The 12322-nt window shown below is 44.1% G+C and overlaps 1 protein-coding gene across 8 annotated transcripts in view; it reads right to left on the bottom strand.

The window, feature by feature from the left end:
- LOC129857337 (t-SNARE domain-containing protein 1-like) overlaps nucleotides 1–12322 on the bottom strand; it is a 179998-nt gene that overhangs the window by 68038 nt on the left and 99638 nt on the right. For all 8 annotated transcript variants that reach the window (XR_008759896.1, XM_055925481.1, XM_055925483.1 and 5 more), the window contains one exon: nucleotides 4129–4201. Coding sequence is in view for 7 of the 8 variants with exons in the window: in XM_055925481.1 (XP_055781456.1) it covers nucleotides 4129–4201 (73 nt within the window). In the remaining variant the exon portion in view is untranslated. The remainder of the gene's footprint in view (nucleotides 1–4128; nucleotides 4202–12322) is intronic.

Below are 12322 nucleotides of genomic sequence, written 5' to 3'. Positions count from 1 at the left end.
GTTGATTGCATCAGTTCTGGCACAGCGTGACCTGTGGCTTTGTCGAGTGTGTCACCACATGGAAGCAGAGGCTTTGTCACAGAGAAGCTACTTTCAACTCTACGCCCTCTAAAAAGCACTAATCCAAACTTCCTGGGTTTGTTGATTTCTCAATTTACCCCTCTACCGCTCCCCCGCTGCTCCTCTGGACACCTCCACATGCCTCAGCCCCCTTGCCCCCCTAAAACCCCATCAGCTTATTCAGACCCAGCTTTTATTATACACATAAAAATAAAAAGCTCACCATGTGCACCGCAGCTATAGAAAAGCAAAACATGCAATTTACCTGATTCTATTTCAAGGTTGGCTGGGAGAGAAAAACATTATGTCTGTGGTCCATAATGGATGTGGAAAAGACTACAGCAGTAGAGTAGTACAGCTCTCAGGTACTTGGACAGAGCACCTTGACTCTGTACACTGGTGAGCTGAACACCCTCTCACAGTTACCACCTCCACCATCTCTTAAAGCCATCATGTTCATCCTTACACACTTTAGCACTTTCCCACCACACCAATGTTCCACTTCCCTCTGTATCCACAGTCTCAATGTATCCACAGTCTCAATGTATCCACAGTCTCAATGTATCCACAGTCTCAATGTATCCACAGTCTCAACGTATCCACAGTCTCAATGTATCCCCAGTCACAATTTATCCACAGTCTTAATGTATCCACAGTCTCAATGTATCCACAATGTATCCACAGTCTAAATATATCCATGATGTATACCCTCATAGTCATACTAAAATATATCCTCCCTACGTCCTCACATGAAGGACGACTACAGAAATTGAAAAGACATAAATCTAATGAGATTCTAATGGCATTTTACTAGTGTACCCAATTTCATCAACAATTGACATTTAACTTCTTAGAACTCGCCACTATTTATTTCCCCTTATTTTCCCTGTGCTCTGCATGTGAGAGAAATGAGGAGGGACACTGAAGTTGAAAGGAGAGATTTCCTCCTGCGTGTTCACCTCAAAAAACCCTTTCTCTAAAGGCCAAACAACAAACAAGTCGTATTTCTGTCCTAACACACATAGTCAGCGCCATCCAGAACTTATCTAGGAAACAAAAGTGCCATTTGTTTAAATATTCCCTTCCATAAGGCTGAACATTATTCACTCTAAATGTTAAGTACCCTAATTATGGATAGAATCTGGGAGAAATTATGTATTGCTCTCCAGTTCCTCTTTGTTTCTCTCTCGTTGACTGTTGCCTGCTCTCTTGTAGCATTGGGTCTGTGAGAGTTGGAAACTTGGCATGAGTCTAAAGTATAATTCAAATCAAATCAAATTGTATTTGTCACATGCGCTGAATACAACAACTGGAGACTTTACCGTGAAATGCTTACTTATGAGCCCTTAACCAACAATGCAGTTAAAAAGTTAGAACATTTGAAAATAGATCAAAAGAAAAGGTCATTGTCCTCTAGATGGATTAAAACAGCCAGACTCAGGGCCACTCTCCAACACAGTGGACCAATTAGAATAGAAGAAGAATCCTTTTCCTTCCTTTATGAGATCTCAACCTCGGACACACAAAGGTACACACACATACCAGAGACACATATACAGCAGAATTTGGTTTGGCACACACACTGATATGCACAAGTATGATCAGTCATGCTGCTTCGTTTATGCTTCCCTTGTTCCTCTTTCTCTCTCTTCCATCCAGTCTGCTGCAGTATCTGTACATATCCACTCTCCTGTCCTCCTTCCTCATGTTTTTCTCTTTCAGTGACTAGTGTTCCATATCATCCCCCCTGTCTCCAGTTCATCTCTCTGCAGGGTGATGGTGGTGTTGTTGTATCTCTCTGTAGGGTGGTGGTGGTGTTGTTGTATCTCTCTGCAGGGTGATGGTGGTGGTGTTGTATCTCCTGCAGGGTGATGGTGGTGTTTTTGTATCTCTCTGCAGGGTGATGGTGGTGTTTTTGTATCTCTCTGCAGGGTGATGGTGGTGTTTTTGTATCTCTCTGCAGGGTGGTGGTGGTGTTGTTGTATCTCTCTGCAGGGTGATGGTGGTGTTGTTGTATCTCTCTGCAGGGTGATGGTGGTGTTGTAGTATCTCTCTACAGGGTGATGGTGGTGTTGTAGTATCTCTCTGCAGGGTGGTGGTGTTGTTGTATCTCTCTGCAGGGTGGTGGTGGTGTTGTTGTATCTCTCTGCAGGGTGATGGTGGTGTTGTTGTATCTCTCTGCAGGGTGATGGTGATGTTGTTGTATCTCTCTGCAGGGTGATGGTGGTGTTGTTGTATCTCTCTGCAGGGTGATGGTGGTGTTGTTGTATCTCTCTGTAGGGTGATGGTGGTGTTGTTGTATCTCTCTGCAGGGTGATGGTGGTGTTGTTGTATCTCTCTGCAGGGTGATGGTGGTGTTGTTGTATCTCTCTGCAGGGTGATGGTGGTGGTGTAGTATCTCTCTACAGGGTGATGGTGGTGTTGTAGTATCTCTCTGCAGGGTGGTGGTGTTGTTGTATCTCTCTGCAGGTTGATGGTGGTGTTGTTGTATCTCTCTGCAGGGTGATGGTGGTGGTGTTGTATCTCTCTGCAGGGTGATGGTGGTGTTGTTGTATCTCTCTGCAGGGTGGTGGTGGTGTTGTTGTATCTCTCTGCAGGTTGATGGTGGTGTTGTTGTATCTCTCTGCAGGGTGATGGTGGTGTTGTTGTATCTCTCTGCAGGGTGATGGCGGTGTTGTTGTATCTCTCTGCAGGGTGATGGTGTTGTTGTATCTCTCTGCAGGGTGATGGTGGTGTTGTTGTATCTCTCTGCAGGGTGATGGTGGTGTTGTTGTATCTCTCTGCAGGGTGGTGGTGGTGGTGTTGTATCTCCTGCAGGGTGATGGTGTTGTTGTATCTCTCTGCAGGGTGATGGTGGTGTTGTTGTATCTCTCTGCAGGGTAATGGTGGTGGTGTTGTATCTCTCTGCAGGGTGATGGTGGTGTTGTTGTATCTCTCTGCAGGGTGATGGTGGTGTTTTTGTATCTCTCTGCAGGGTGATGGTGGTGTTGTTGTATCTCTCTGCAGGGTGATGGTGGTGTTGTTGTATCTCTCTGCAGGGTGGTGGTGTTGTTGTATCTCTCTGCAGGTTGATGGTGGTGTTGTTGTATCTCTCTGCAGGGTGATGGTGGTGGTGTTGTATCTCTCTGCAGGGTGATGGCGGTGTTGTTGTATCTCTCTGCAGGGTGATGGTGGTGGTGTTGTATCTCTCTGCAGGTTGATGGTGGTGTTGTTGTATCTCTCTGCAGGGTGATGGTGGTGTTGTTGTATCTCTCTGCAGGGTGATGGTGGTGGTGTTGTATCTCTCTGCAGGGTGATGGTGGTGGTGTTGTATCTCCTGCAGGGTGATGGTGTTGTTGTATCTCTCTGCAGGGTGATGGTGGTGTTGTTGTATCTCTCTGCAGGGTGATGGTGGTGGTGTTGTATCTCCTGCAGGGTGATGGTGGTGGTGTTGTATCTCTCTGCAGGGTGATGGTGGTGGTGTTGTATCTCCTGCAGGGTGATGGTGTTGTTGTATCTCTCTGCAGGGTGATGGTGGTGTTGTTGTATCTCCTGCAGGGTGGTGGTGTTGTTGTATCTCTCTGCAGGGTGATGGTGGTGTTGTTGTATCTCCTGCAGGGTGGTGGTGTTGTTGTATCTCTCTGCAGGGTGATGGTGGTGTTGTTGTATCTCTCTGTCTGTGCGTTGAACCACACTTTCCCTCTCTCTGCCAGTCTAGATCAGCGCTGGGGTTGCAGGACTTGTTTATCAATAACAGAAGACTGGGACATGCTGTCCTGTCCTCTAACCATTGTTGTTATTGTAACCCACCTGTCAAGCAACCATTTATCACGTGTTAAGGTGCAAAGGTTTGTTTGATTGATAGGACTCCTGAGGTGATTAATAATGTCTGCTAACTCATGACGAAAGAAATGCTGTAAAGTTGGTCAAAATATCAAAGGGATTACAAAGACACAGAGATGAAAAGGCAGACAGACAGAGTAATATTCAGACAAGGATGACCGCACACAGGAGCTCAGGCAATCATAAAAACACACACGCGTACACACAAACACACACACACACACACACACACACGTGATGTCTCACCTATGGCATCTCCCTGCTCGTACACCATACTGGCCAGATCTCGCATGATTTGGCTGACATCCAACATGTCCCTCTGTAAAGGACACAGACAACGAAGGGTTAAATAAATACATTCTACTCTCGAGGTCATTGGCTATCCACATTACCGGGATTTCTTCTTCCATAGTCTCCATGGATTCCCCAAAATAGACAGGGATATGTAAGTCAAAACATTATTCTTATGGGCAGGTGGGACGGTAGCGCCAACATCCGGTAAAATTGCAGAGCGCGAAATTCAAACTTCAGTATTATAAATATTTAACTTTCATAAAATCACAAGTGTAATACATAAAAATAAAGCTTAACTTCGTGTTAATCCAGCCGCGGTGTCAGATTTCGAAAAGGCTTTACGGCGAAAGCAAACCATGCGATTATCTGAGAACAGCATCCCGCATACAAACACATGAAAAACATATTTCAACCAGGCAGGTGCAACACGAAAGTCAGAAATAGCGATATAAAATACCTTACCTTTGATGATCTTCTTCTGTTGGCACTCCAAAAGGTCCCAGTTACATCACAAATGGTCCATTTGTTCGAAAATGTCCTTTCTATCCATAAAAACTCAGTTTAGCTGGCGCGCTTCAGTCAATAATCCACCCAGTTTCCCTCCATCAAAATGCATACAAAATGAATCCCAAACATTACTAATAAACTTTTCCATACACTGTTTATAATCAAACCTTAGGTACCCTAATACACAAATAAACGATACAATTTAAGACGGAGAATCGTTATTGTCTTTACCGGAGAAAAATACCAAAGAACGCGCTCTCTTCCACGCGCTTGGAAACACTACAGCCAAAATGGGAGCAACCTAGAAAAACTACAATTTCTGGCAAATTTTTCCAATAACCAGCCTGAAACTCTTTCTAAAGACTGTTGACATCTAGTGGAAGCCCTAGGAACTGCAATCTGGGAGGACTTGGCCTTAAAATTAAAGTGATAGCCATTGAAAATAAAGGTAGGCTGAAATTATTATTATTTTGGATGGTTTGTCCTCGGGGTTTCGCCTGCCATATCGGTTATGCCATACTCATAGACATATTTTTAACAGTTTTAGAAACGTTAGAGTGTTTTCTATCCACATTTGCCAATTATATGCATATCGTAGCTTCTGGGCCTGAGTAACAGGCAGTTTACTTTGGGCATGCTTTTCATCCGGACGTCAAATACTGCCCCCTACCCAAGAGAGGTTAAACAATAAAAAAATGTATATCGAAACTACTCTCTGAGAAGTTTTTGCTAGGACTGCTAGGACTGTCTGGGAGTGGACTGAGTGAGGGACCTTATTGGAGGGATATGTTCCCTGAAAACTAGCTGTTATTGGCAGAGTTTTGAAACACTCTTTTTATTTGTTTATTAACTTATAACGCCTGGCAGGCCAAAACTCCACCAATGCAAAACGAGCTGAAATTTCAAGCTGTCTTGTCAAACAGCTCTTTCACTAAAAGGGTATTACCATCATTTTTCACAATTTCACAGTATTACTCCAACCTCATAGTGTGGAAATATTTATAAAACACAGCTAAATCTAGTTTTTGACTGCACTGCCCCTTTAAAATCCACCACGCTAAGCCCATTAAAAACTAAATGTAAATTTGTGTTTCATATAAAACGATATAAACGTGTATGGACACAGTAATTGATAGAGTGTTGTTTACTTCTGTTTTCGTTTCAGTCAGTGTGCAGTCTGGCCACTGCAGAGAGAGAAAGAATTACCACACTGGGTGACCTGCACTTTTTTCCCTCCTCGCCAGTTTCCTGGCTTTGAATCTGTTCACTGTGTATCAGCTCAAAGCAATATGAAGGCTTATAAAACCTCTGTCTATCTCCCTATCACAGGTCCCCCTTTCCTCCATTATAGCACCATGCAATCACAGCTGCGTTTGTATAGCCTCACCCACTGGGCCATCCATCACAGGTGTCTGATATTGCTGTGGAAACTGGCAGCAGTCATCCTGGCTCTTGGCAAACACCATCTGGTTGGATCCAAAATGGCCTCTGGCAAAACCTCATGACGCTAAAGACTTTCTTGCTGTTTTCATCTTTGGGCAACCCTCTCCATCACACAGGAATAGAATAACAACACATTTATTTTACCTGGCAAAGCGGTTGCTGGCAATCTGAACTCAGTTCATTACAATGACAGAACGCTTTAACAAAGTCATGAGTGAGAGTCTGAGTAGAAGAGAGAGAAAGTGAGTGGCGGGCTGTCTTCTGTTCAGATCCCTGCCAGCCTGGGGGCAGAGTGGGAGTGGAAAGGCTTCGGGCCAGATGTGGGCTCTTTTCCATTTTTCATAGGGTTATATTAAGCTCATGGCCACTCTTCCACCATTGGCCTCCCAGGCCCTGGTTCACTAGGTTTTAAACAGGAGGTTTTCAGTCTACCCACAAACCCACACCCACCCCACCAACTATACATAATGTCCCACAGAGAGTGTTGACCCATGCTGGGATGGGGACAGGCTATGTTCCATATGCTCTGCTGCACTTCCTGTACACTTTGAATTAATTATCAATAGACAAAAGCACAATGACCTCAAAAGACAACCAGAGTCCTTTGAAAGACAAATGTTGGGAAAAGGTCTTAAGGCATTAAGAACTGGAATCCTACTCTTACCCAAGACTATTTGTAGTTGTCACACCCTGATCTGTTTCACCTGTCCTAGTGCTTGTCTTCACCCCCTCCAGGTGTCAACCATCTTCCCCATTATCCCCTGGGTACTTACTGTGTTCTCTGTCTGTCTGTTGCCAGTTTGTTTTGTTTCATCAAACCTACCAGCATTTTCCCCTCTGTTCCTGGTTTCCCCAGTTGTGACCTTTTCTGCCCGCCCTGACCCTGCCTGCCGTCCTGTACCTTTGTCCCACTACTCTGGATTACCAACCTCTGCCTGACCTGACCCCGAGCCTGCCTGCCGTCCTGAACCTTTGCCCCACTGCGCTGGATTATCGACCCCTGCCTGTCTTGACCTGTTGTTTGCCTGCCCCTGTAATAAACATTGTTACTTCGACACAGTCTGCATTTGGGTCTTACCTGAAACCTGATAGTAGTCTTGCTAACAATTCAGCTCCTCTTTTATAAACCATGGTGGTGAAGAAATATCCCATGTCAGTTTGTCTATATTATGCAGTGGTGTAAAGTACTTAAGTAAAAATACTTGCAAGTTCTATTTAAGTAGTTTGTGGGTATATGTACTTTACTTTACTATTTATATTTGTGACTACTTTTACTTTTACTTCATTACATTCCTAATTATTTTTATTTTTTTACTCCATACTCAACACCCAAAAGTACTCAACATTTTGAATACTTAGCAGGACAGGAAAATTGTCCAATTCACACACTTATCAAGAGAACATCCCTGGTCATCCCTATTGCCTCTGATCTGGCGGACTCATTAAACATACATGCTTCGTTTGTAAATTATGTGGCCACTCATCTAGAGTGTTTGAGTGTGCCCCTGGCTATCTGTACATTTAAAAAACAAGAATAGTGCCATCTGGTGTGCAATTTGAAATTATTTATACTTTTACTTTTGATACTTAAATATATTTAAAACCAAATGATTTTTGACATTTACTGAAGTAGTATTTTCCTGGGTGACTTTTTTACTTGAGTATTGTTTTATATTAAGGTATCTTTACTTTTAGTCAAATATGACAACTGGGTCCTTTTTCCACCACTGACAGTATTTCTAAGTCACGGGAGTCAGTTGTTTGACTCTTCATGTCAATACCACATCTGTTATGGTGTTTCTGTGATGCAATAGACAGTCAACAAACAGAGCTCTTGTAAGAGGCAGAGGGGCCTGTATTTGTTTCATGTGAAATAAATGTCAGACAGAGATGCAGACATCAGTTCCATCTGACACAGAGGCCACCGTAACAACACCAGACACACAATTAAACTGCATGCTGAGATAAAGGAGACAAAAACAAGCAGCTGATTGACAGGTCTGCCGGTCGCCACCGCTGTTCCATTCCTCATGTTCCTGAAGTCTAACAAGAGTCTGGGACGGGATGACACCGCCAGAAATTAGATCTGACGATTGGCTGATATGAGCATTGCCATGAGAGATTGCAGGTTGAGTTGATTCCAAAGGCTTCAGTCATGGTGATTGGCTGATAGAGGTGAAGACAAGACCAGTCGATTGGCTGATAGTGCTTTAGTGCAGACTAAATAAGGAGTAAGTGGAAGAATAGGACTGTATTCTCCTCTGTAGAAAGCTGATGTATCCTGTTGGATCCATCCCAGTCATGGCTCATATATAATATGTCACCAAATGTTAAACCTTGAGGATCAAGATCACAATGGAAAGGAAATAGTTTGCCCATTATGTTTTTAATGTTTCCATAGGACACTAGGAGTCTTTTTTGAGCTGGTTTGAGAGGGCAGTCCAGGTCGTGATGAGATGAGGGCCATATGAAGCCATTGAGAAGACAACAGTCCCAAACAATGACTCCGTTTTCAAACAGGACCAGCAAAACTCTAGAAGGACATGAATATGCTGGAATTGAAGTTCCTGTGAGAGTTAGAGTTGACCGGGTGTAGAGATCACCTCTGGTGTCTGCGGAGTGGAAGGAACTCAACTGTGGGTTAGTGAAGCAAATAATACCCTCCTCCTCCAGGTAAATGATAGCAGCACCAGAAATAGGACCTCATTGGGTATGCAGCTCAGCCACGACCAACGAACGCAGCCGCACGGCTCAAAGCACTGATGGGTGGCTGGCATGGGCACCGCCTCCTGCGGAGGAGTCTGGGAGATTCAGGGCTCGCTCCGTTACCCTCCAACAGGTGAGCCACCCACCTGTCCTTTGTGTACCAGCCGAGGAACGAGAGCATACCTGTCAACCAGACTGGAACAGAGGGGAGGAGAGAGAGAGAGAGAGAGAGAGAGAGAGAGAGAGAGAGAGAGAGAGAGAGAGAGAGAGAGAGAGAGAGAGAGAGAGAGAGAGAGAGAGAGAGAGAGAGAGAGAGCGCTCATCCTGGAACCTTGAGATGATGTTGTATTCACCCTGCACAGTCACATTACTCATCATCTGCTGCCAACACTGGTCATTTTCTCCTCCCTTCTTCCCGCTGCACGGTCACTCATTTTCTCATTTTGAAAGGCGGCTACTTCTCTTTCTTTGAAAGCTCAGCGCCAGTCCATTTCCTGCTATGACTTTCAATCAGGCAGTCAATGTGAATAAAACGCACAAAAGATGATTGATGGATCACGGCCTTTCTCCCTGTCATTATCAATAGTTGAAAAGGAATCTCCGTAGACTAGATACAAAGGCAGTTTACTGTAGCTGTTTTCACCATTACATGAAAGTACCTTGAAATCACCAACCCCTTATCACAAGGCATTACAACACTGACGATCATGTAAATCCATTCTACAACCATCTAGAAAGCTGGGAGGGTGAAAGTGTGAAACCAACAGACCTCTCTCTCTCTTTCTCTCTCTCCCCACCCTCCCTTTGTCCCTCTTTCCTCTTTCCTTCCCTCCCCCACTCCTCTTTCTCTCCCTCTCTTTCTGATAAATGTGTTAAGCACTGATAGGAGATTCTCTCCAGATCTCCCACCCCAGCCCAAAGGCATCGGGCAACAGGACACAGTGTCACTGCCACAGCAGAAAAACGGTTAAGCAGATTTACGTGCACGCTTACTGGTGAAAAGAAGAGGGAAAAACTATGACATTTTCTTTCAAAGGGCTGGAGCGTGTAATGTCTCTTTTTTGCCCTTGCTGAATAAACGGTTTAGAATGTAAAATCAAATGTTGCCTTTCCTGCAGCGGTCCAAAGACCTACAACCCCAGAACACACACTAAAGAGATGCACATCACATGAACCGAAGGGCAGCCAGAGGATTTATTGTGTTTGTGAGTCTCCATGATGAGGAGGATACAGTATGTCATTGTGATTTCTTCACACTTTTCCTGTTTATGTAATTCCTCCACAATACGGTCAATTTTAGGGACATGTGCATTTCATATGCATAGCCTTTTAAGGTGAGATTACCCGTCCAAAATTGTAATCAGTAATGTAATTTATGGATTATCCAAACTCAGTAATGTAATCTGATTATTTTCTGTTACATTAGAAGAAGACAAAAATATCCATCAGACACATTTGGTGTGTCATCATAGTGCTGTCTGACTACTTGTGGTCTGATTCGCTCATGTGGAACAAACTTTGACTTGTGCCTTTTTTCAATGCTGAATTGAATGTCATTGAGAAAACAGAAAGATGTCATCCTTTCTGAATTTAAAAGTAATCCAATATGTAATCATCTAGTATTTCAAAACTGTCTGTAATCTGATTACAATATTTTTGCTGGTAACGTGACTGATTACAATTTTTTGTAATCAGATTACATGTAACAGATCGCATAGATTCACTGTCCTGTGGATGCATTGGTAGGAGAGACACGCTTTGCCGTTTTTTTACCTCTTCACAGGGCCAGGTGTTGTATTCAGATTCCCCTTGAAAGCTGTCCTCTGCTTTGCCCTGAGCTGTTTTATGAATTCATTTTGATGAAATGATCTTCGGTGCCGACGATCACGGTGTGTGTGAGGGGCAGCTGGGAGCTGACAGTATAGATGGTACAGAGGCAGAATAATCCTCCGCCACCTAAGCCTGATACTACCTTATAGTCTATCTTCTGTCTCTCTCTCTTTGAGCATTTACAAAAATATTATGGTAGTCAAGGACGATAGGCCTGAATTGAATTACCCATCCCAGAGGAATGTTATACATAGAATGACTATAACAGTGTTAAAGCCTCTCAGACCACAGTAATCTGACTGCACCTGTAAAGGACGTCACACTGCTTGCTTAGTGGGCACCACTTCTTCCTGATTCAGCTCACACCGAGGCTCGAACACAGGACCTCTGCCTTGCTAGCACACGTCACCGCAATCCTAGAGAGTCTTACCAGTTTGCGCCACGCAAAAAGCTAGCTATTCAATGGCGCAAGTGGGGCCACTTCCGGCTGAGGAGTAAGTTTCACACATCCCCATGTGCTACACATGGGTACATCCAATATGTTTATTCTTTTTCTATGGTGTCAAACTCCTCCTGACTGATCCCAGTGTTGGTGTGTAAAATGAACAGCAGAGTATCCTTAGTGTAGGTAGCGGACCGTCAGTAGGAGAGAACCACTGTAACCTCCCATGTTCCCCATCGGTCCCTGTTTGAAAACTGCTGCACTCTTTATCTTCCATTCACAGCGAGAACGCATTGCCTGAGTGCACGCGCGCACACGCACACACACACACACACACACACACACACACACACACACACACACACACACACACACACACACACACACACACAGGGATGGCAAACTACCCCAGGCAACAGATCAACGCGTTCTTTTCTCAGAGGGAAGTGCTGATACCATTTTCCTTGGATAACAGCAGATAGAAACTGATCTTAAGGTCCTCAGGGAGATGGATGGAGAGTGAAAGAGTAGAGAATGAAAGAGGAGAGAATGAAAGAGGAGAGAGAGAGGAGGGGGGCTTTGGAGAGATGGGGGGTGGGGGTTATAGACAGGGAAAAGCACATTGTCAGATATTATTAGGCTCACCGAGGTACACCATCAGGCCCCTCAGCACCTGCCAGGGAAGTCACTACTGACATGTATCTGTGTGGGTATGACTAAAGCAGAGGCCAGACAACCCTGTCTGAACTACCAATCAAATGACTCCATCCATCTCTGTGCCTTTCTGAACAACCAATCATCATGACTACCTCCATCTCAGACCGCTCCACACAAATTAAGCTGTAAGTGGTGTCTGAGGCTCATTCAGTAGTTTGGTGCTTTTGTACCACTCAATGAGGTCAGATTGATGCTGCTACTTTTCCATTCTTGTTCGACAAAAGCTCATGCGATGTGGCTAGATGAGGTGATTCTGAACATTGATGTTAAAACTTCTGAAAGGTCTGACTCTGACTACAGATACCGCACATACAACTCCCCCAAAAATATTGTTATTAGTCTTCAAGTCTTGTCACACATGCAGTGGATTGTAAACTCCCTTCAAAGCTGGAAGCATTTCTAAAGCATGCAGTGTGAGATTCTGGTCTCCTTTCTTGAATGATGTCCATATGTTATCACAACACTTCATCAAGCTGATTAAAGCAATTACAGGGTTTATTT

Source organism: Salvelinus fontinalis, chromosome 6 (genome assembly GCF_029448725.1).
Source record: "Salvelinus fontinalis isolate EN_2023a chromosome 6, ASM2944872v1, whole genome shotgun sequence".
NCBI lineage: Eukaryota > Metazoa > Chordata > Actinopteri > Salmoniformes > Salmonidae > Salvelinus > Salvelinus fontinalis.
The sequence above is the reverse complement of the archived record's forward strand: the minus strand, read 5'-3'. Positions and strand labels throughout refer to the sequence as shown.